At 51.2% G+C, this 20,004-nt stretch overlaps 1 protein-coding gene across 1 annotated transcript in view; it reads right to left on the bottom strand.

Annotated features, from left to right (window-relative positions):
- GRIK3 (glutamate ionotropic receptor kainate type subunit 3) overlaps positions 1-17,864 on the bottom strand; it is a 106,517-nt gene extending 88,653 nt beyond the window's left edge. The window contains exon 1 of the mRNA XM_079325591.1: positions 17,447-17,864. Coding sequence (XP_079181717.1) covers positions 17,447-17,561 — 115 coding nt within the window. The 5' untranslated portion in view covers positions 17,562-17,864. The remainder of the gene's footprint in view (positions 1-17,446) is intronic.
- Positions 17,865-20,004: the final 2,140 nt, after the last annotated feature.

Genomic DNA, 20,004 nt, shown 5'->3' with positions numbered 1-20,004 from the left:
AGGCAGGGACTGACTTCAGGAGGAAAATACAGCTTGGATGGGGTCAAGGTCACACACTGCTCGAGACCAAAGTGTCCAGCTGCAGTCCAAGTTTGGCTGGCTTTTCTTGCCTGTTTTGGCTTTTTCCAAAGTGCTTTAAATCCTTGTGGAGCAGCACAAAGCCATGGCCTCTCCTGCCCTGAGGGAATCTGGCTGGCCCCAGGGGCTTGGCTATGCTGCTCTGGCCAAGCTGGGACACTGCACATCCCCACTGGAGCTGCCCAAGGGAAAAGGATGAGCCATCCTGGAACACTCTTCTGTCCTCAAACCCCCTTCCCCAGCCAGGTGACTGACACTCCTTTCCCCAGCCCTGTGGTCCTGCTCCTTCAAAATTCCTGTTCCCTTCAGTGCACTGAAGCTGCTTCCCCAGCTCAGCCTGGCCCTGCAGTGATTCCACTCAGGAAGAGTCTGAAAACCCTGGCATAGTTCAGCAGCTCAGTAAAACAGGCTCACTTTGGAGTGGTCCTGCATCACAGAATGACAGAATGAATGTCAGAATCACAGAATCACCAGGTTGGAAAAGCCATCTAGAATCACCTAGCCCAGCCTGTGACCTAACACCTCCTTATCAGCTAAACCAGGGCACTGAGTCCAGTCTCTTTTTAAACATGTCCAGGGATGGTGACTCCACCCCTTCCCTGGGCAGACAATTCCATTGCCCAATCACTCTTTCAGTGATTTTTTTTTTTCCAACATCTAACCTAAACTTCCCTTGGTGCAGCTTAAGGCTGTGTCCTCTCCTTCTGTCATTCCCATCCACTCAGAGGAGCTGGGGAATTTGGGACATATCAAACAGCACAGCTGAGGACTCCAACAGTGATGAAAACTCGAGCTGAAGCACCAAAATTTCAGTTTCCATGGGAGTTTGTGGAAGTGTGGCCAAGCACAGGTGGGGCTCTGAGGGATCTTCATTGCTAATTCCAGCCCTCTGGAGAGCCTGCAGAGCACCTCTCCCCTGAATCCACGTTTCAGGAGCCTGAATGAGTGGCCATATTTTTTTAAGCTCTGAGCACTCAACAGCTCTTGTTGAAAACAAAAGGAGCTGAATCCTCTGGAAGTGAAGTTCCCCCGCTCCCAGCAAGTTGCAGCTGCTTCTCCTTCCCACCAAAAGCTGCCAGTTAGTTTAAAAGAAATGTGTGGAGATGCAGCTAAAGCAGTGGGAACTGTGCTTGGAGGCTATTTTCCTGTTTAAACCAAATAAAGCAGAAATGAAAGAGCAGGAGAACGGTGGGAGGTTTTTCACTCTGGAATCCTGGCAGGCTTTGGCAGACAAAGAAGACGTCGTGGTCTCCGAGGCTTGGGGATGGGGGGAGCCTGATTAATGGGGGTTATTGTCAGGGAGGCCTGGCTTTTATGCTCAACACTGAAAGGCACCAACCCTCAAAGTGTTCAACATCACACAATAACAGATTGTGTGCAGTTAGCCTCAGAAAACAAACGTGTTCTCTCTCTATAGGATTATAGAGCATCCATCAGTGGCTGGCATTAAATGCCACCCAAGTGTATGTAATTACCCATACATGAAAACTAAACATCATTTTAAAGCACTTGGAACAGCAAAAAACACCTGGAGGTTTCTGTCTCCCTTTCACTTTGAAGCATCCTTCCTTTCCTAACCAAAACCCCTGGGGAGCAGCCTCCTCCAGCCCATTCCTGGGAGGGAAGGGCTGCTGTCCTGGATTTCTGATGTGCCTGCACCAGTCACCACTCCCAGGACTGGGACCATTCCCTGCCAACACCTCTGTGGATCTGTTATTAGATTTAGACTCGAACAAAATAAACTGCAGAGCTGAGAGGGGAAAATGGGGTTTTTATGATACACTGTGCACTGGCATCATGGGCAGCTCATAAACCCAGGCTGGCCTCGAAATCCTCTGCAAAACCCAAAGAGCTCCACACACAGATCCCTCTGTACTTGTTTTAGGAGTTCTCTGTAGGAGAAGAGTGCACAGGCGCCACAATGAGGGCCTGGACAGTGACCCAGGAGCAGAAGGATCTCTCATCCTGCCTTCCTTGTACTGTACTATAAGATCAGCCACACAATTAGGAGTTATATTTAAGCACTTGAATAAGCAAGCTCCACTCCTGAAAGATTCAGGCGTGCCTTGTGGGGTCCCTGTGCTCCTCAGTTTTGAATCTCAGGCTGATAAATTAAAAGCAAAAGAATCACTTTTACAAATTAACTTCATATTCCACCATGGAGCAAGCACAAAGCTGTTGTCACTTCTGATTTCAAGCAGGGTTGAATTAAAGGGGGCTTGGGTTGTTATTTTTTATTTAAGAGAAGCAGAGCAGTCACTTGTTGGGATGGCAAGCAGCTGGCTGCAGACAGATGTCTGAGAGCTCTTCCACAGAGCCTGCCTGTGGCAGCCTGGCAGGATAACCATACCAGCATGGCACTATGTGCCAGATTTATGATTTCCAGCTGTGGGACAGGCCAGGGCAGGGCAGGGCACACCATGTGCTGCTCAGGCACCCAGCAGGGAGGTGGCAGAGCAGGGTTCCCAAGGCTCCCATGAACATCACGCATCATTTTGGCTTTGGCGCCCCTCCAAGGCTGCTCTAACACATCAGAACTTCTGGCCAAAGCTGGGGGTGGATCCTGCAGAGAAGGGCCTGGTGCTGGTTCCCATGCAGTGATGAAGCCAGAGCTGCTGTGCTGGGCAGCTGCTGCTGAGGAGCACCCTTGACCTTCCAGTCCTGGGGAGCTCTGGAATCCAGAAGCACAAAGGATCCATGGTCCAACCTCTCTCCCTGAGCATCCCAGGACTGAAGCAATCCCAGATGGAGTGGGAGCAGTGCCCAAGGCCTGAGAGAGCTGTGGGGTCATGACCCTGCTGATCCAGCCCCACACAGACCCAGCCCTACACAGACCCAGCCCCACACAGACCCAGCCCCACACAGACCCAGCCTGTGTTGGGTTGATGTGGCCAGCAATGTGTATTCTGTCCTATCTGTTAAACCCGGGTGGGGCAGTGACCCTGATCTCCTGGCACACATTATCTGCTAATGGCCCATCTTTAAACCAGCTGGTGCAATCATCTTTATCTTTCCACAGCCCATTCTCCCTCCAGGAGATATCTCCTGTTAATGGGTCATTGTTTAAAACTGGGTGTGGCAGTGATTCTTATCTCTGTGGGAATTATCTCCTGTTAATGGGCCATTGTTTAAAACTGGGTGTGGCAGTGATCTTTATCTCCTGGCACACATTATCTGCTAATGGGCCATCTTTAAACCAGCTGGGCAATCATCTTTATCTTCCCACAGCCCATCCTCCCTCCAGGAGATATCTCCTGTTCATGGCCAGTGAGTCCCAGTGCATGACTGATAAAATTCCATCATCCCACTGGGAGATGCTCCAGCCAGGGCAGGAGCCAAGCCTTTCCTACCCAGATAAAAACTGAGATTTTGGACACCAAGGGACCTTCTTTCCACTGGATTCCAGAGGAAAGCCAGACCTTTCCACATCATCCCTGGAGCTTCAGAGGAAACTGCACCTTCTCCAGGAGCACTGCTCCAGCTGAACCACATCTGCCACTGCAGGAGAATGCAGCCACCATTGAATGGGACTGTGCCACCACCCTGACTGACTGACGGGTGTCAGCTTGGATTCTGACTCTGGCAGTGTTTTGGGATTGTTCTTTGTAATACTGCATTTCTATTTTAATTTTCCTAGTAAAGAACTGTTATTCCTAATTCCCATATCTTTGCCTGAGAACCCCTTAATTTCAAAATAATAATTTGGAGGAAGGGGGTTCAAGAGAAGGTTTCAAAGAGAAGCTCCTGCCTTTATTGGCAGACACCTGTCCTCCAAACCAGGACACTGCTCCACACAGTCCCAGCCCCACACAGACCCAGCTCCAAGCTGCCTCTGTGTCATTCCAGAATATTCTTGGCACCTGCTGACAGGCAGAGCCCTCCATCATGTGGGTCTGGCTGAGGATCCAAACAATTGGGAGCTTATTACAGCCTCCCTTTTAATTAAGTGTCTCAAATAGGATGTAATTGCAATGTAATAGCACACACTATTGTACATTAGTTAAATACGAAGGGATTATTAAGAGTATGTTTTAAAGGCTTTCCAGTCTCAGATTGAGTAAACAGTTGCTAAATTTTGATAAATAACTTTTAAAATCTACATTAAATAAGCAGTTAAGTGTATTTAGGATACTCTCTTTTTCCCCAGAATTGCTCCTGTCAGACACTCCCGGGCTATAATCTCAGTATTTCACTGGTAATAGGGTTGTGCTGCTCATATCTGTTTGTTTTGCCTCAAAGATCCTTCTGGGTGTGGCAAGCTCTTCTACTGAATCTGCAGGCTTTAAACCCTTCCCATTTCCACAGCCCAGAGGAGCTGGTAGTGTGCTCAGCCCTATTTTGCAAGTACAGAATTAAGGCACAGAAGAGCAAAGTCATTTGTTCAAAGCCATGCAGGGAGTCTGTAATAGAGCAGAAGAGGAGCCAACAACAGATCAAAAAATATTTCTCTAAAAATAGAGCTTTGAAAAATCCATGAAGGAAATTTGTCTCCAACAAAATCCTGTGTTACGATCAAAAACGCAATTAGTGAGCTTTTAATGAATGTACAAATGTCCCATGACCCCTAAAACCTAACAAACATCTTAATCTATTTGCTATATGTGCCCAGGGAATGCCAGCTGGACTGACAACACTGCATGGGCACCACTGAGCCATCCCTGGAGGCAGCTCTTGCATCTGTTGCACCAGAAAAGTCTGTCCAAGGTTGCACATCACAAAAAAGAAGAGGAGTCATCACCCTGGAAGCCACAGAAAGGAAACATTTGGTGCTCCTTTAACCTTTGTAAGGCAGATCTTGAGCAGCCTGGAGGTTCCTGCTGGGAATGACTGGAGCATCCCGAGGAACAAGCAGGTAAAAGTTGCTGTCCTGTGCAGTGGCACAGAGGGGGACAGGACACAACAGGGGGCACAGCCAATTTCAGCCTGGCTGGCAGGGTGGCAGCAGAAATGATGGTTCTGAACACAGGGACCCCTCAGTGATGCTGGAAAAGCCACTGGGGCTGGGACACTGCAGGGTGTGCAGGGATGCTGAGCACAAACAGCCAGCCCTGAGTGATGGGAGCCACCAGGCAGGCTCAGGCCACTGAGCCCCTGCACCAGCCACTGCTGGGGAGACTAAATCCTCACTAAAATCTTCCTGCCCACAGCTTCCTGCTCTGCCCTCCCCCTGTAGAGCAGCCTGAACTGAAATGCTCCTTCCTGAAGTGTCACCTCCACTGCTCTGCACTGGTGAAAAGGTGATGCTAATGAAGGAACCAAGGAGTCAGAACTGTTCAAAGCAGGAGCTCTGAAAAATTAATGAGAAGCTGCACAAGAACATAAATAATCTGTGCTCCCCATTAGAGGTAGTTAGCACCATTACAGTGATACAGGGAAAACCTGCCCAGGCACCTCCTTTCTCCTTTGGAATCACTGTCCTGCAGATTTTGTCAGCTGGAGTCAAAGGATAGTTAACCCTTTAACACCCAGGCTATTTTGAAATAATTATTGTTAATATAAATCAAAGGTGACAGCGTAACTGGTCACAGAAATGGATGTGTATAAACCAAAATGAAGTTGCATGGCCTCAGAGGAAAAATCATTAGCTCCCTGGTGGGTTTACAAGTAATTTGCCAGCAATAAAAATGCAAAAACACATTCTGGTGTGCAATGATCATAAATAATCCTTGGACAAGATTTCTTTCTAGGACTCACAAGTCCACTCCCTTAATGGCAAGTTTTATTACCCTGGTTTCTCTCTGTTCTGTTACAAAATGTTGCTGTCAGAACAATTTACGAATTACAGCCCTGTTGGTATCAACTTCCATAATTCATATGGAAATGGGTTTCCCCACAAACACTCACAAAACACCAAGAGTTGTGTAACCACACAGAATGGCCATAACAACGCAAAATACAGAGAGCAGGTGCCTGGGCCAGCACTAAATATTGATGGTCACCAGGCTTGGGGGAAACTTTAATTTAACTCATGTGCATGTGGTGGTGAGGTCAGTGTGGGTGCTCAGTGTCACCAGTGCTGTCACCCAGGCTGGTGGCACCTCACAGGATCTTCAGGAAGCTGGGAACATTCTGAGGGTTCTGTTCCCAAGCACTGGGGATAAGCAAAAATCCCATCCAGCTGCTGAGGAAACTCTGCATTTTCTTAAAATTCAGCATTTTCTTAAAATACCAGGAAGTACAGCTTGTTCAGGATTTCAACTGTGTTCATCTCTTCCCCCACTTTGGAGGGCCAGGGATGAGGAGGGGAGTTCAGCATCTGAGATTAAAGTCACAGAGGGAGTGAGGTCACACCTGCCAGGGTCATTCCTGAGGAAGGATCACAGGGTTTGGTGGTGGCTCATCCTTAAGGATAAGTTGTTTCTTCACACCAAGTGTATGTGAGTAATCCTTGGAGTAAGAGAGAGAAGGAAAGGGAGTGAAAATCGTAAAATAAATGCAAATCCAAAATGTAAAGAGGAGGATTTGCAGCTCAGGCTGGATTCTGGTGTTGTGTGCTATTGCTCTCCCTTCAGCTGGAGGAAATGGATCCAGCAACTGAAACTGCCACATTTCATAGATGAAGTTACACTGCAGAAAAGAAAATCACTCAAATAAAAAACACTGCATTAATGTCTTAGAAAATTAAGTAAAGATGGCTCTAACTATTTTATTTATTAATCTTTTATAAATAGATGGGCAAAGTAATTTCCAAAGTCAGTTCTGGCTATTGGAATACACCAATTATTGCACTTTGCACTACAGGGTAGAAGGTAGCTGCTCAAAGAACAGAGAATTTCCTGTATTCAACACTTTATTTGTAACTTTAACCTAAAGGGAATTTGGTAAACTGTGCAGAGACAAGCCCTACATTTTTTAAAAATATTATTGGCTTCATCTAAGATCATGCAACACCCATTCTGGACAACCCTTTCACTGTGATGTAGATGAATAGGAAAGAAAACTACAGGTCCTATTTCCCTTCAAATATTATAAACCAAATTACGACACCACCCTGAAGCAAAACATCCGGGGTCTCATTTTGAATTTCATCCAAGCAAAGATGACAAAAACTGCTTTTGCAGAAATAAAAAAATCTCAAGAAGAAAAGCGCATAAAATGAGGAAGAAAATGGTTTTCTTTCCCTATAAAGAAAGAGCAGGTCCTTAAGATTTTATAGACCAGAGATTTAAACCAAGAATCTCCTTTTTACTAGTCCCTGGTTCAGCTTAAAATGGTAACAGCATTACTGCTGAAACAAACATCACTGGTGTTGGCACCTGGAGCTGCAGGAGCTGCTGGGCTCTGCAGAAATTTTTGGATGGGAGGGGTCCAGAGGATTTTCCTGCAGGTTCTTCTGCCCTCCTCCCTTCCAGGGACATTCTGGGAGCTGCTGTCACCATGGGGAGCAGGACACTGGCCACCAGCTCCTGCTGCTGGGAGCTCCAAGGAGCTCTGCCACATCACCAAGTTTTCAGTCTCAGCTGAAAGGTAAGTTCATAACTTTTGATGAGATGGTTCAAAGCAGGAAAATCCTTTCTCTGTGCCAGACAGTTAAAACTAGAAGTAATAAAGGCAAAATCTGTGCACAGAAAGTACCTAACATGTGGCAATAGCAAATCATCAGCGTTTCTGCCATCATAAGCCCACAAAACAAATTGGATTTTGAATGAAGCACATGGAACAGTGACCTTTGTATGCAACTTATCTTGACCTCTGAAAGTAATGGCATTTTGTCTCCAATTCTAATGCTAATTGCAAATGCTGAATTCTAAATATTCACATTTGAGAGAGATTCATGGCTTGGTTGTTTCAGAGATCTGAGTGCCCCTGAGAAGTTCCTCTCTTTGCAGTAACAGTGTTTGCTGAAGTTCCCAGACCTGTTCTCCAAACAGTTTCCTGCAGCAAACACCCAGACTGTGGGAGGCTGAACCCAGGCTAAACCACCCATAAGCTCCAGACTTGGCAGCTGTGACTCCTCTTATTTCCTCCTACAGCTCGTTCCCAACTCAGGGAGGACAGACACATCATCTTCCACGCACCCCAGTCCCTGAGCTGCACAAGAACTAAGTACCACTCCTGTGATGGGGAACCACATCCCACCTGGGCTGAGCCCCCTCTGCTGTGCCTGGACACGGCTCCAAACCAGGACAGAGATCCCAGAGCAGATTAAGGGCAGTTACAGCAGCCAATAATGCAGCACAGAGCAGAGACTGGGGCACAAGTGACCTGAAGCATGATTTGCAGTGAATGTCTTTCCCTCTCATAAATAGGAGACACACAGTGGGACGATTATCCACCCAGATTTATCTCCTCAGCTCTGTGTATATCCTTCTGAGCTTAAAAATGTCTCGCTGCCCTTTGTGTTATTGCATTGCCCTTTACATTCATAGCACATAAACCTCTCAAGTACCGTAAAACTTACAAGGTGTAATATAACGTCGGGGGTTTCTTTTACACATCATAAACAAAAGTCACTGGGAAAGGAGCGAAGAAAGGGAGACATTACTTGGCCTGACAGCAGTACAGCAGGAAAATATATATACAAGTATACATATATACACTTAAAATCCTGAACTGGATTGATTATCTGGTGTTGATGGATGACTTGAATGTGTTACGTAGATAAGGAAATTGATTGTTCAATAAATCGCTGTCTGTGCTAAGAATCCAGTGTTAAAAAAGAAAGAGGAAATATTATAAATCCATCTCATACAGGCAAAGAAAAAGCTTAAGTTTTTAAGGTTAATTATGATGTACCTTTTGCTGCACATCTGGTAAAAAGAAAATCGTTGTGGACTTCTGTGCTAAAGAAGTGGTGTCTGTCCCAAGGCTCTCTAGGAAGGGAGCATCCCTCTCGTGGATCAGGGGCTGTTCCAGCAGTGGGCAGGGTGATCTGACAGAGCCCTGCAGTGACATGAGCCCCACCCTGGATGTGTCCAAGGCCAGGCTGGATAAGCTTGGAGCAGCCTGGGATAGTGGAAGGTGTCCATACTCATGGCAGGGGTGTGGAATGAAATGAGCTTTGATGCCCCTTCCGACCCAAACCATTCTGGGATTCTGACATCCAGCCTTGTATCCTCTGCTGAGCAGGTGCTGTGGATGTTTGTTCCATTCAGAACAAAATCCACCCTGCTCCCAACATAAAACTTCTGCTGCAGCCAGGAAAAATCCCCCTCAGCCCATGTGCCCAGGCAGGCACGGTGTCTCACAGGGGGTGGAATTTAAAATCACTGCGGTGACTTCCCTCAGAGAGCTTTGAATTCACTGCAAACCTAACCAGCAAGTCTAACACTTCAGTCCCAATAGACAGCCGTAACTCAGCTAAATTTGTGGGTTTTACCAGATTTTATTTACTGTTTCATCCTGGGAGAAAAGTGCGAGCTGACAGCCGTCTATTCATTAGAGTGGGGGAGCCGCCCACGGCAATGCTGGTTCTCTCACCGTACACTTCCCTGTCTCTAATCGACTTTGGAATCTGCAGTAAGTACAGCCCTGTTATTTTGGGAATGCTGTACATTCCTACTCACCTGGGAGCTGGTGAGTTCAGAGATCTGCTCACCTCCAAGTCCCCAGTGTGAACAAAGGACGTGCTGCAGCCATCAGATCTCATTACCAGCTAATGAGCGCCCGGTGGCTTCTGTCAGAGCAGCCAGTGGCTCATCCCAGTTCTTACTGGAGGCAGAAACCACCGTTTCCACCCGGCTGCTGCAGGGCCACCGCTGATGCTCCTGAAGCTGCTGCTTGCAGGTGCCAAGGATGAAACTGGAATCTGTCTCAAAAGCACTGAGTGCTCCAGTCCCAGGGTACCCCTTAGAGGGGATGCCCAGTTTCCAAGAGCAATGAGCAAAGTGCAATAATTTATCGGAACACTTTTGTAATTTTAAATATTTGGTTGTGCCTTTGGTATTAGCTGGTTTATCTGTCTGCTTAAAAACTTCTCTAATCGTGCCACCCGTGCCTTTGGAAGTCCAGTCCCCCCTGCTGCTTTCCAGGTCATACTGCTCTGCTGAATGTCCCAGGCACAAGAAGCTGATGCAGAATGTGCCAGTCGTTCCTTTACTAGCTCCCAATTCTGATTTTTATTCCCTAAATCTGACCCCACATAGTGGGGTGCTGCTTGTTGGCTGCGGCACAGCAATAAAGCTGAAGTCTAACGAGGACTGGACCAAAGTATTAAATAATACAGATACTGTGTGGTGGCCAAGGCTGGTGTCTGCTTCCCTCTCTTCCTGGCAGTGCTGCAGAGCTGAGCAGTGTGGGGGAAGCTCAGAGCAGCGCTGGGGTTGCCTCTGACGCAGGGGTACCCCACGCTCTCCTCAGCCGTTTGCAGCTGAACCACGCTTTCCTGATCATCTTCCCTGCCAGAAATAACAGAGCAGTCACATCCATATTTGTGTGTTCCTGGTCAGTGCCTCACTGCAGATTTAAAGCACAAGGAACCAGGTAATGCTGGCGTGGTCTCACGGTGCAAACCTGAGCAGTGAAGCTGTGGGTTCCCCGGGGGCAGCACAGCGAGGGGGGTGAGAGAAGGACTTAACAAGGGGTTAACAAATGCAAACACAAAGAAAAGCTGGTGCAGGAACAAAGAAAAAGCAATGAGTTGAGCCCTCCACCTGCTTTAAGAGCTCTCGCTTGTGCTAAGGACCTGCATCTATTTTAGCCTTTATTACAAGAGAGAAATAGCAGCACATCATCCCTGTTTTCACTGCTAAGAACACGAATCAATGTACCAATGCAGGAGTCCCCAACCCATTTGATCCCCTCTGCATCGGCCCATGCTGAGACAATCCCTGCCTGGCGAACCAAGCTGGGTTCTCCAAGGGACACAGCACTTGAGTTCCACATCTATTCCCTCCGGCAGCACTGCTGTAGATCTTATCCTCTCCTTCAGCCCTCGGTTCCTTTCAACATTTCCTCTATCCCACTCGCCCATGGCTCTGGTGCTTTCAGCTCCACTATCTGCCTTTCCCAGAGACTTCCACGCCCGTCCTCTGTGCGCAAAGGGAAAAGCCGCCTAAGCAGCATCGCGTTAAAGCTGCAGCCAAGAGGAGAGGAAGGAGATGGCGAAACCGGTGGACATTTCTGGCACATAACACAGGATTAGGAAGCTTAATGCCGGCTATAAACACCGCTCCGGGCGGGTTTGTAGCGCGGGTTTGATACGAGGCGCTCCAGCAGCGCAGGTCCCCGGGCAGAGCCGCGGGCCGGTGCGGAGCGGGTGCGGAGCCGCGGCGGGGCACTGCCCTCTGCCGATGCGGGCCCGGCTCGGAGCCAGCCGGGGGAGCTGGGTTTCCTCCCGAGCGCTAATTCACTCAACTGCTGCTCTGTGCCCACGGAGAGCTTCGTTTCCCGGAGAGAAAGGGAGCCGGGCTTGCCGGAGACAGAATGACTTTAGTGCTGCTCCTTGCTTGGCAGGAGCCTTTTCACAAATCAACCTCTGCTTGGTGTCATTAATAAAAGCATCAGAGATGGAGAGATTGAGTTCATAGAGGGAAATTTGCACCTGCGGGTTATAAAACCAGATGTGACACTGCAGTGCGAGAGGTGGCTGCCTTGCCACGGGTGCGTGTCGGTGTGTCCCAGTGTCTGTGTGTCCCAGTGTCTCACTGTGCCCCAATGTGTGCCACTGTGTCCCAGTGTGTATCACTGTGTCCCGAGCTGTGTCATTGTGTCCCAGTGTGTGTCACTGTGTCTCAGGATGTCTCAGTGTGTCCCGGGCTGTGTCACTGTGTCCCGGTGTGTGTCACTGTGTCCCAGTGTGTATCACTGTGTCCCAATGTGTGCCACTGTGTCCCGGTGTGTGTCACTGTGTCCCGAGCTGTGTCACTGTGTCCCGGGATGTCTCAGTGTGTCCCGGTGTGTGTCACTGTGTCCCGGTGTGTGTCACTGTGTCCCGAGCTGTGTCAGTGTGTCCCAGTGTCTCTGTGTTTCCCGGGATGTCTCAGTGTGCCCTGGTGTGTGTCAGGGTGTTCCAATGTGTGCCACTGTGTCCCGAGCTGTGTCATTGTGTCCCTGCGTGTGTCACTGTGTCCCAGTGTTGTGTCAGTGTGTCCTGGGCTGTGTCAGTGTGTCCCTGTGTGTCCCAGTGAGTCCCAATGTGTGTTACTGTGTCCCGAGCTGTGTCACTGTGTCCCAGTGTGTGTCACTGTGTCCCGGGCTGTGTCACTGTGTCCCGGTGTGTGCCACTGTGTCCTGGACTGTGTCAGTGTGTCCCGGTGTGTGACAATGTGTCCCAGTGTGTCCCAGTGTGTGTTACTATGTCCCGGGCTGTGTCACTGTGTCCCTGTGTGTGTCACTGTGTCCCGGGCTGTGTCACTGTGTCCCAGTGTGTATCAGTGTGTCCCTGTGTGTGTCACTGTGTCCGTCACTGTGTCCCTGTGTGTGTCACTGTGTCCCTGTGTGTGTCACTGTGTCCCGGGCTGTGTCACTGTGTCCCAGTGTGTATCAGTATGTCCCGGTGTCAGGTTATGAGCATCCTCCTCTCTCAGTGCCCATTCAGGCTCCCTCACCCCCAAGCTGTGCCCATCCCCTGCTGCCTCCAGCCCCAGCGCTGTCCAAGTGCCCGAGGCAGCAGCCCAGCACCGAGCTGTCTGATCTGGTGTCTCTCCTGCCTCGTGATAAATGAGAGTCTATTCTTTTCTGCTATGTGGTTTGATCTTAATTTCCTGTATGAAGTTCTCAAGAGAATGCCAAGATCAAATAATTAGACTATTCTTCGATAAAGAGTTAACATTGTTATTCAAATGTATTCAGAAGTCATTTACCACCAAACAATTTACACTGCCGCCCTCCTATCCTGCTGAAATTATCAGAATGTGTTATCTGACACACAAAGCGTCTCATGACCTGAAATAACTTTATCAACCGTTAAATGCTTGAGCAGTGGGTGCACGGTCACAGAAATGCCCAAGGAAAGGCAAGAGAAGCTACAAAATCACAGCAGTGATTTAAAAACGCCCTGGTGCCATCCCCTGCCAGCCTCCCCAAAGAACCCTGGCCACTCTGTTCACCAGGCACGAGCTGAGCAGAAAAGCTCTCAAGCTGCCTTTCTGAGGATTCCCACTCCAGCATTCATGTCCCCCATGGCTGTGCAGCTCCCAGCCCTTGAGTGCTGCTTTTTCAGCCTGGAAAAGCCTGTTTCTGCCTTTATTTTTAAAAATGCAACTTCATTTGCAGAGTGTGGGAAGGTGGTTGCAAAATAAAGTTCCTGACAGGCATAATAAGCCTCAGAAAAGCCAATCACACAGAGCAGGATAATTATCCACAGAATTTGTTTTCTATGTATTTGTATAAAATAATCAATGATATTTTTCTCACACAGAATTCAATTTGATTGTATTTTCTGTGTTACTTGCAAATCATACAAACAATCAATGGCCTGACCCCTTCTCTATGCAAACAGAGCTTAGAAAGACACTACAAGAAATAAAATCCGATAAATTCCTCATGCAGGGTTGTTTGTTTAAAAGCTTTGCTGGAGACTGATCCTGCTCACAGCAACTTCAGAGATACAGGAGTAGGGCTGTCAGACAAGCCTGAAGTGGTATTATTGCCACAAATATCAGCAGAATAGAACCTTAGTGAAAAACCTAGCAAAAAAATGAGGACCCAGACATGGAGGTGATGTCCTTTAAAATGCAGCAAGGAAAATGAATTGGGTTCATTGTGCTGGCCCAGCACGCTCCTCCTGCAGAGGGGCACACAGCTGGGGTTGGGGTGACCCAAGGGCAGCGTGGGCTGGGACCCTGCCTGTCCCCTTGCCCACAGAGGGGGGCAGGTGCCACTTCAGCTGCACTCCTGGAGGAGTTGGTGGCCAAAGGCAGTGATGGCAGCAGGGCACCGTGGTTATGGTGTCACCTTCTCAGCAGCACCTGAGTGCAAACCCACTCAGGAACCCCCAAACCCAGCTCTGCTCCCTGCCCTGAGGGTCTGCAATTTACTGATCTCAACCACGGGCATCTGATCTGCAAGTGTGTCTCATTAACATCATCTCTCAAAATAATCACTCGGGGTCATTTCTGATGGTACTTCAGCAAAGCAGGAGGCTGGGAAGGGACTGCTGGAGCCGCCAGTCCTGCTCTACCTGCGCCACCCATCCCAGCCATCCCGCCCTGCTTTGTTAGGGATGGTGCCATCAGCTCTACAAAATGGCATCAGGCTGTCTGTCGTTGAAGGACGCTCCTAAAAACCATCGCTTTTTTAATCCAAGTGAAAGGTTCGACAAATGGGCTCTCGGCGGTGCCGTAACCACCTCACTCTCACTCCTTTCAGCTACGAGGGGCACGATATTGCGAATGCTCAGCTCTTCACACCAGGTGTGTTCTCCCGGAGCTCAGCCGCAGTGAGGCAGCAGCGCAGGGTCCCTCCCCGGGGTAAACACGGGCAGCTCCTCACACCGCCGCCCTTCTCGCTATTCCAGAGTCACTCCGAGCTGAATTAAGCACTTGGAGCAGCTCCGGGTGGTGTTTTCTGATACGGCATTTTCAAATATTTAACAGATTGCGTAATAACCGAGCAGCTGTTGAATAAGATTCAGACACAAACTCCTGCTTTAAAAAACCCATCCAGTAACAAGGCACAGATTTTCTTTGTACGGGTGCATGTATAGATTATGCTTAGATGTGTAGATTAAATATTTATATTTTACTGGTGAAAGAAAGAGTGCTTTTGGCTTTTCCTTCCCTTTCTTAAAAATCTTTCCCTGTATTTATTTCAATAGTCAGCTTCACAGGGAAAAAATAGAGCTTTGAGAAGTTACCTGCTCTCTCTCTCTCTCTGGTTTGATTTTCAGCGCTAAACCAATAGTTACTTAAGTGTTCTTCACTTCTTGGCATAACCTAATAATTAAAATAATTACTTGAAAGCCAGGGCAGCTTTGCACAAATTAATGCAGGGCAAGAAGCTGCAGTTTTCCAGTGGGCTGAAAAAGAGGTCACAAAATGATGCCAGTTTTAGCTGAGAGTGAAGGTAAACACAGATCTCCCTGCAGCCCCGATTAAAGCCTTTTTCTAATCTTTTAAGTTTCTTATTTTACTGATCAAGGAGCTGGCTCGATGAGGGGCTGACAGTTGTGGGATTTCTCAGCAGGTAAAGCGAGACCGTTCCTGTGGAAGGCACGGCAGTGCCAGTGGCACAGCTGTGCTCCTGCAGCGGGCAATCTTCTTCCCTTCCTGCTCCACTGCCTCCATCCCTCCCTGTCTGCCTCCATCCCTCCCTCCATCCCTCCCTCTCTGCCCCATCCCTCCCTGCCTCCATCCCTCCATCCCTGCCTGCCTCCATCCCTCCTTTCTTCCCTCCCTCCCCGCCTTCCTGGCTGCCCACCCTCCTGCCCGCTGAAGGGAGGCAGAGCTGCAGCAGACCCAAGTGCTTTCGTGGAGGGTTGGCAGCAGTGTCTGCATTGAAATCTCCTCCGTCCTTTTGTGCATTGCTTTGAGCCTAGAAATTCCATTTTCAGGACAACTGAGGCACTGAGAGTCGAGGTTAAACATTTCCACAGAGCCCCCAGGGATACTCCTGAGTCTGAATATCCCCCATGAGGCAGGCGGGTATTCCCTGGAGTCTCAGCACCCGCCAGCCCCAGCGTTCCGCCGCCAGCATCTGCCCCAGCCGCAGTTGCCCCTGCCCTCCTCCTCGGAGCCACAGCCTGGCAGCAGCCGCCTCTGGTGCCTCTGGTGGCTTTGGCCACCAAGAATCGGGCCCGCTGCTGCCAAGCCGAAGGCAGGAGGCAGCTCGGCAGCCCAGCTGCGACAGCTCCCCCGCACACGGTCACGGTCCCAAAGCGGATCCGAGCGCTGGCACCTGCCGGGGGGGAAACTCCGCCACAGCACTGCGGTGCTCTTGGTGGGGACAGGCTGGTGACAGACGGGGGGGGAGCGCTGGGAGCAGGACGCCTCCTCCCCGCTCCTGCAGTGGGACTGGCGGAGCCCAGCGCGCCCTGTCAGCAGCAGCGGAGCGTTCCTGGGAGTGCGTTTGTGTGGCACAAAACATTTCCAGCTGTTCCAGGAGGAGGTTGAGCATACTAAGCAGCTTGGCTCTGGTGAAAGTTCAGCAGCCGCCAGGGCCCCGAGCCCCGAAGGCAGATCCATTAACCTTTTCCACCAATATTTCTGGCACTACAATGTGCACGGGATAACATCTGCCTGGAGCGTCCCCATTCACAGAAGTCTGGGCGAGACCAGATGCTCACTCTGCAGGAATCAAGTCCTTGTCCATGAGATGATCTGGGCCATGCAGCCACTCCGAGCTGTGCTGGAGGTGACAGTGTTTCTCTTCAAAAAGCACCTGTCCCTCAGGACCAGCATTTTTCTCATTCTGGCTTTCATATTGCTGCTGTGCACTGGCATAAGTAAGACCCTTTTTTTTCCCCACAGTAAAAATTATTCAAAAATCTATTCAGTTTTCACTGGTTTCTCTAAGTTAAAATTCGAACCCTCAAAAGGTAAACCCGTCCTTGTAATTTTTAGTGGGCAGACAGCAAATCCCTAGGAATGTGTACCAATGGCAAAGTGCATGGGATGTAACAGAAACCAGCGCCGTTCTTTACATGACATGATTAAAACAACTATCTCGTTTAATTAGAAAAAGAAAGATCGCAGACTCATTCCCAGGATGTTATCTGTGCAATTACTTTATGTAACATTATTAAAAATTAATTTTCCCCAGAACCTCAGCAATTTAATGAAACACGCCTGGTCCTCAGCAGCAGCTGCAGCGGAGCCAGCCCACTGGCATCCTCCAGGCAGTGGGACTCGGTGCCGCGGGCCCCCTCCGGGCTGTCTGTCCCTTGTGCTGGGCACATCCAGCCCTGGGTCAAAGCGCCTCTGCACAGCACCCTATTGCCGCAGGCTCAACAGCCTTCCTCGCACCGGGTACCGCAGCCCTCCTCCTCCAAGCTCAGCATCCCCCCTCTCCGGGAGCTCGGCATCCCCCATCTCTGTGAGCAAAAATCCTCCTTCTCCAGGGAATCAACATCCCCCCTCTCTGGGTGCTCGGCATCCCCCGTCTTTGGGGGTTCAGCATCCTCCCTCTCCAGAGGCAAAGCATTCGCCCTCTCGGAGAGCAAAACGTTCCCCTTCTCCGGGAAATCAGCACCTCACTCTCCAGAGGACAGCATTCTCCTCTCCTCCTCGCAAGGTGCCCAGCACCCCGATCGCACCTCGCCCGGGGCTGCTGCTCTCTCCGAGAGCTCTGCCCGCTCCTTCTGGGACACAGCCTTCCTCCCGGCACCAGGCAGCGCGTCCCCAGCCCCGGCCAGGGCACCCCTCGCCGGGGGAGCCTCCATCCCGGCATCGGACAGCGCATCCCGCAGCCCGGGTACCGCATCCCCCGGGCAGCGCGCTCTCCGCCCCGGCCCCGAAGTTCTCCCGCCGCCGCCGCCGCCGGCGCTTACCGATCCGGATGACATGCGGCATCCCGTGCGAGCTCTGTCCCCAGAAGCCGCCGAGCAGGAGCGCTGCCCAGTATTCCCAGAGGACGCGGCGGAGCGCCGGCCAGAGATGGGGCATCGTTGGGGAGGGCGCGGGCCGGCGCGGCCCTACGGCCCCAGGGGCAGCGGGGATTGGGGCGGCTGCTGCCCGGGGCTCAGGCGGAGCGGCCGCTCGGCGCCGGGGCCGGGCGGCTCATGGCACATCTTAGAGCGGCCGCGCCGGCCCGTCCCGCGGCAGCCGCAGCTCCGGCCGCTCCCTTCCGCGCCCAGCCGAGCCGAGCCGAGCCGGGCCGTTCCGCTCCGGGCCGAGCCGTGCGGTGCCGGTGCCGGTCGGGCGGCACCTGCGGAGCCGGGGCTGCCGGTGCGCCCCAGGAACGGCTCTGTCCCCTCCTACCGCTGATGCGCGGCTCGCGCAAAGCCCCGGAGTGGAGCGTGCACACACCGACACACTCACACCCCCTGACACACACCCCCGACACACACCCCGGCACACAGCCCGGCACACTGACACGCCGCTGACACCCCGACACAGCCCGGCACGCACCGGCACCCGCCCGCTCCCCCGGGGCGAGGGCAGCGCCGGCGGGCGCGGGGCGGGACCCTCGGTGGCACCGCGGGACGGGGGGCGATGCCACGGGGGTCCCGGGGGTCCCGGCAGCGCTGGATGTTCCTGTTCCCTCTGCCCCCGACGGACCTGTATCCCGCAGATGGCGGGGTGCCCGGTGTCCCCAAAGCTCTCGGGGGTCCCTTATGACCCCGGGCGCCCTGGTGTCCCCGCCGGCAGGCGCCGGCAGAGGCGGGGTGGGGGGTTTGGGGCTGGGGCTGGGGGTTTGGGGCTGGGGCCGGGGCCGGCCGGGGCCGGGGCCGCTGCAGCTGCGGTACCGCGACGGGCGCCCGGCCCGCGCTCCGCAGCCGAGAGTTTAATGACCTCGGTGACAGAGACAAAGGGCTGCCCATGCCACGGACCGGGAGCTGCTTTGTCAACGTGCTAGGCTAGGCTAGGGCGAATTTCTTTTTTTCTCATTTAAATAATTTGAACTATTCCATCATTTCCAATCGTTCCCATTTGCCAGCTGTCTGCTAACTCCAGCCTGGAACAGCTGAAGAGCAAATCTTTAATTTTCCTACAAATATACTATTACTCTGTATCGGTTCGTCTTTTTAATTTTCTTTGCCCGTCGCTTTCCCCAGCAGCGAGCTCGGCGTGCTGGGAGAAATTCTGATGGCCGTCCTGCACTCTGCTCCAGAGACCCATCCCGGAGCAGCCTCCGGGTGTGTGGACTGCAGGAGGAACACTACGAGTCATTACTGATCTACAACTCAAGGAGAAGTTGCTGGGTGTCGCCTTTGCCAGCAGGCAGCGAGTACGGGACAGCTGCAGAGAGATGGACAGGCGAGGGATTCCCTGCGTGCCCATTGCAGGGGTGTCTGTGCTCTGGCTGCTTGTGCAGGAACAGCGATGAGGGACTGGCCAGGGAATGTGACAGCCGTCATCAACACAGAATCAGAAGGAAAAACTGGAAGAGTCTCTGGCAGATCTACACACCCGGGGCAGGACCAGCCCCTCCCAGAGATGCTGCGGTGTCACTGGTGCCTTGCTGGGGCAATGGGAAGGGGCTGCTGACATTGGCCTGGGCTCTCAGCACCGTGCCACGGTGGGGGGAACACCTGAGCACGGAGCCAGAGGGGCAGAGGGGCTGCTCAGCCTCCCCCAAGCCCTGCTCTGTCTCAGAGGAAGGGCTGCTGGTGTTGGCTGTGGGCAGGGCCAGCTCCCAATCCCAGCCTGAACCTTCCTGCCTGTGCCAAAGATGGTTACAGAAAAGAGTGGCTCGTGTTAGCGATATTTTTATCCCTCCTGACACCAAAATGGGTAAGATTTAGCAAAAGGGCACGGAAGAAAATTTCTTTACATACTGCTTAAGCGAAGGACAGATGTTTCTGTGAACTTGCTATAAAATTAAATGTCACAACCTGGTGGCTCTTTGCACCTGGAGATAAAAAAGCCCCACAAAGCTATTGGGAGGGAGCAGGTAAAAAGGGCTGTTTCAGCTGTGGCTGTTCTCTGCTCTTTGCAGACTCCAGCACACGGAGAAGAGGTTTAATTTTGTGGAGTGTTTAAATTAAACTGTAACTGGGAGGAAATATTCTGTTAGTTTGGGATGTTGCTTCCTATCTTTCTGTTGATACCAGGCATGATAAAACTCCAACCTCAGCTTCAGCCACTGATCCTACTGCAGGGACAGCACAAATAGTTTATTTTGCATTACATTATTTGATTGGTGACAGATGGGTGTGTGGAGGTCACAGACAGTCCTTGTCTCATGCATGTAGGTCAGAGAGGGCAGGACAGGAACCAAAATTACCACAGCAGTCGAGTTTGGGCACAGGCAGAGGCATGATTGTCTCCTGACTGGGCTTTGCATGGCTTCTCCTTCCCAAAGCAAGCTGAGGTGTTCAGCAGAACAGCCCAGCACAGCTGAGCCTCCCTTCCTTTGCACTCCCAGATTCCAACACTGCCCCCA

Source organism: Erithacus rubecula, assembly GCF_903797595.1.
Source record: "Erithacus rubecula genome assembly, chromosome: 23".
In the NCBI taxonomy this organism is placed as follows: Eukaryota; Metazoa; Chordata; class Aves; order Passeriformes; family Muscicapidae; genus Erithacus; species Erithacus rubecula.
Note: the sequence above shows the minus strand (reverse complement) of the source record. Positions and strands in the feature narration are given on the sequence as shown.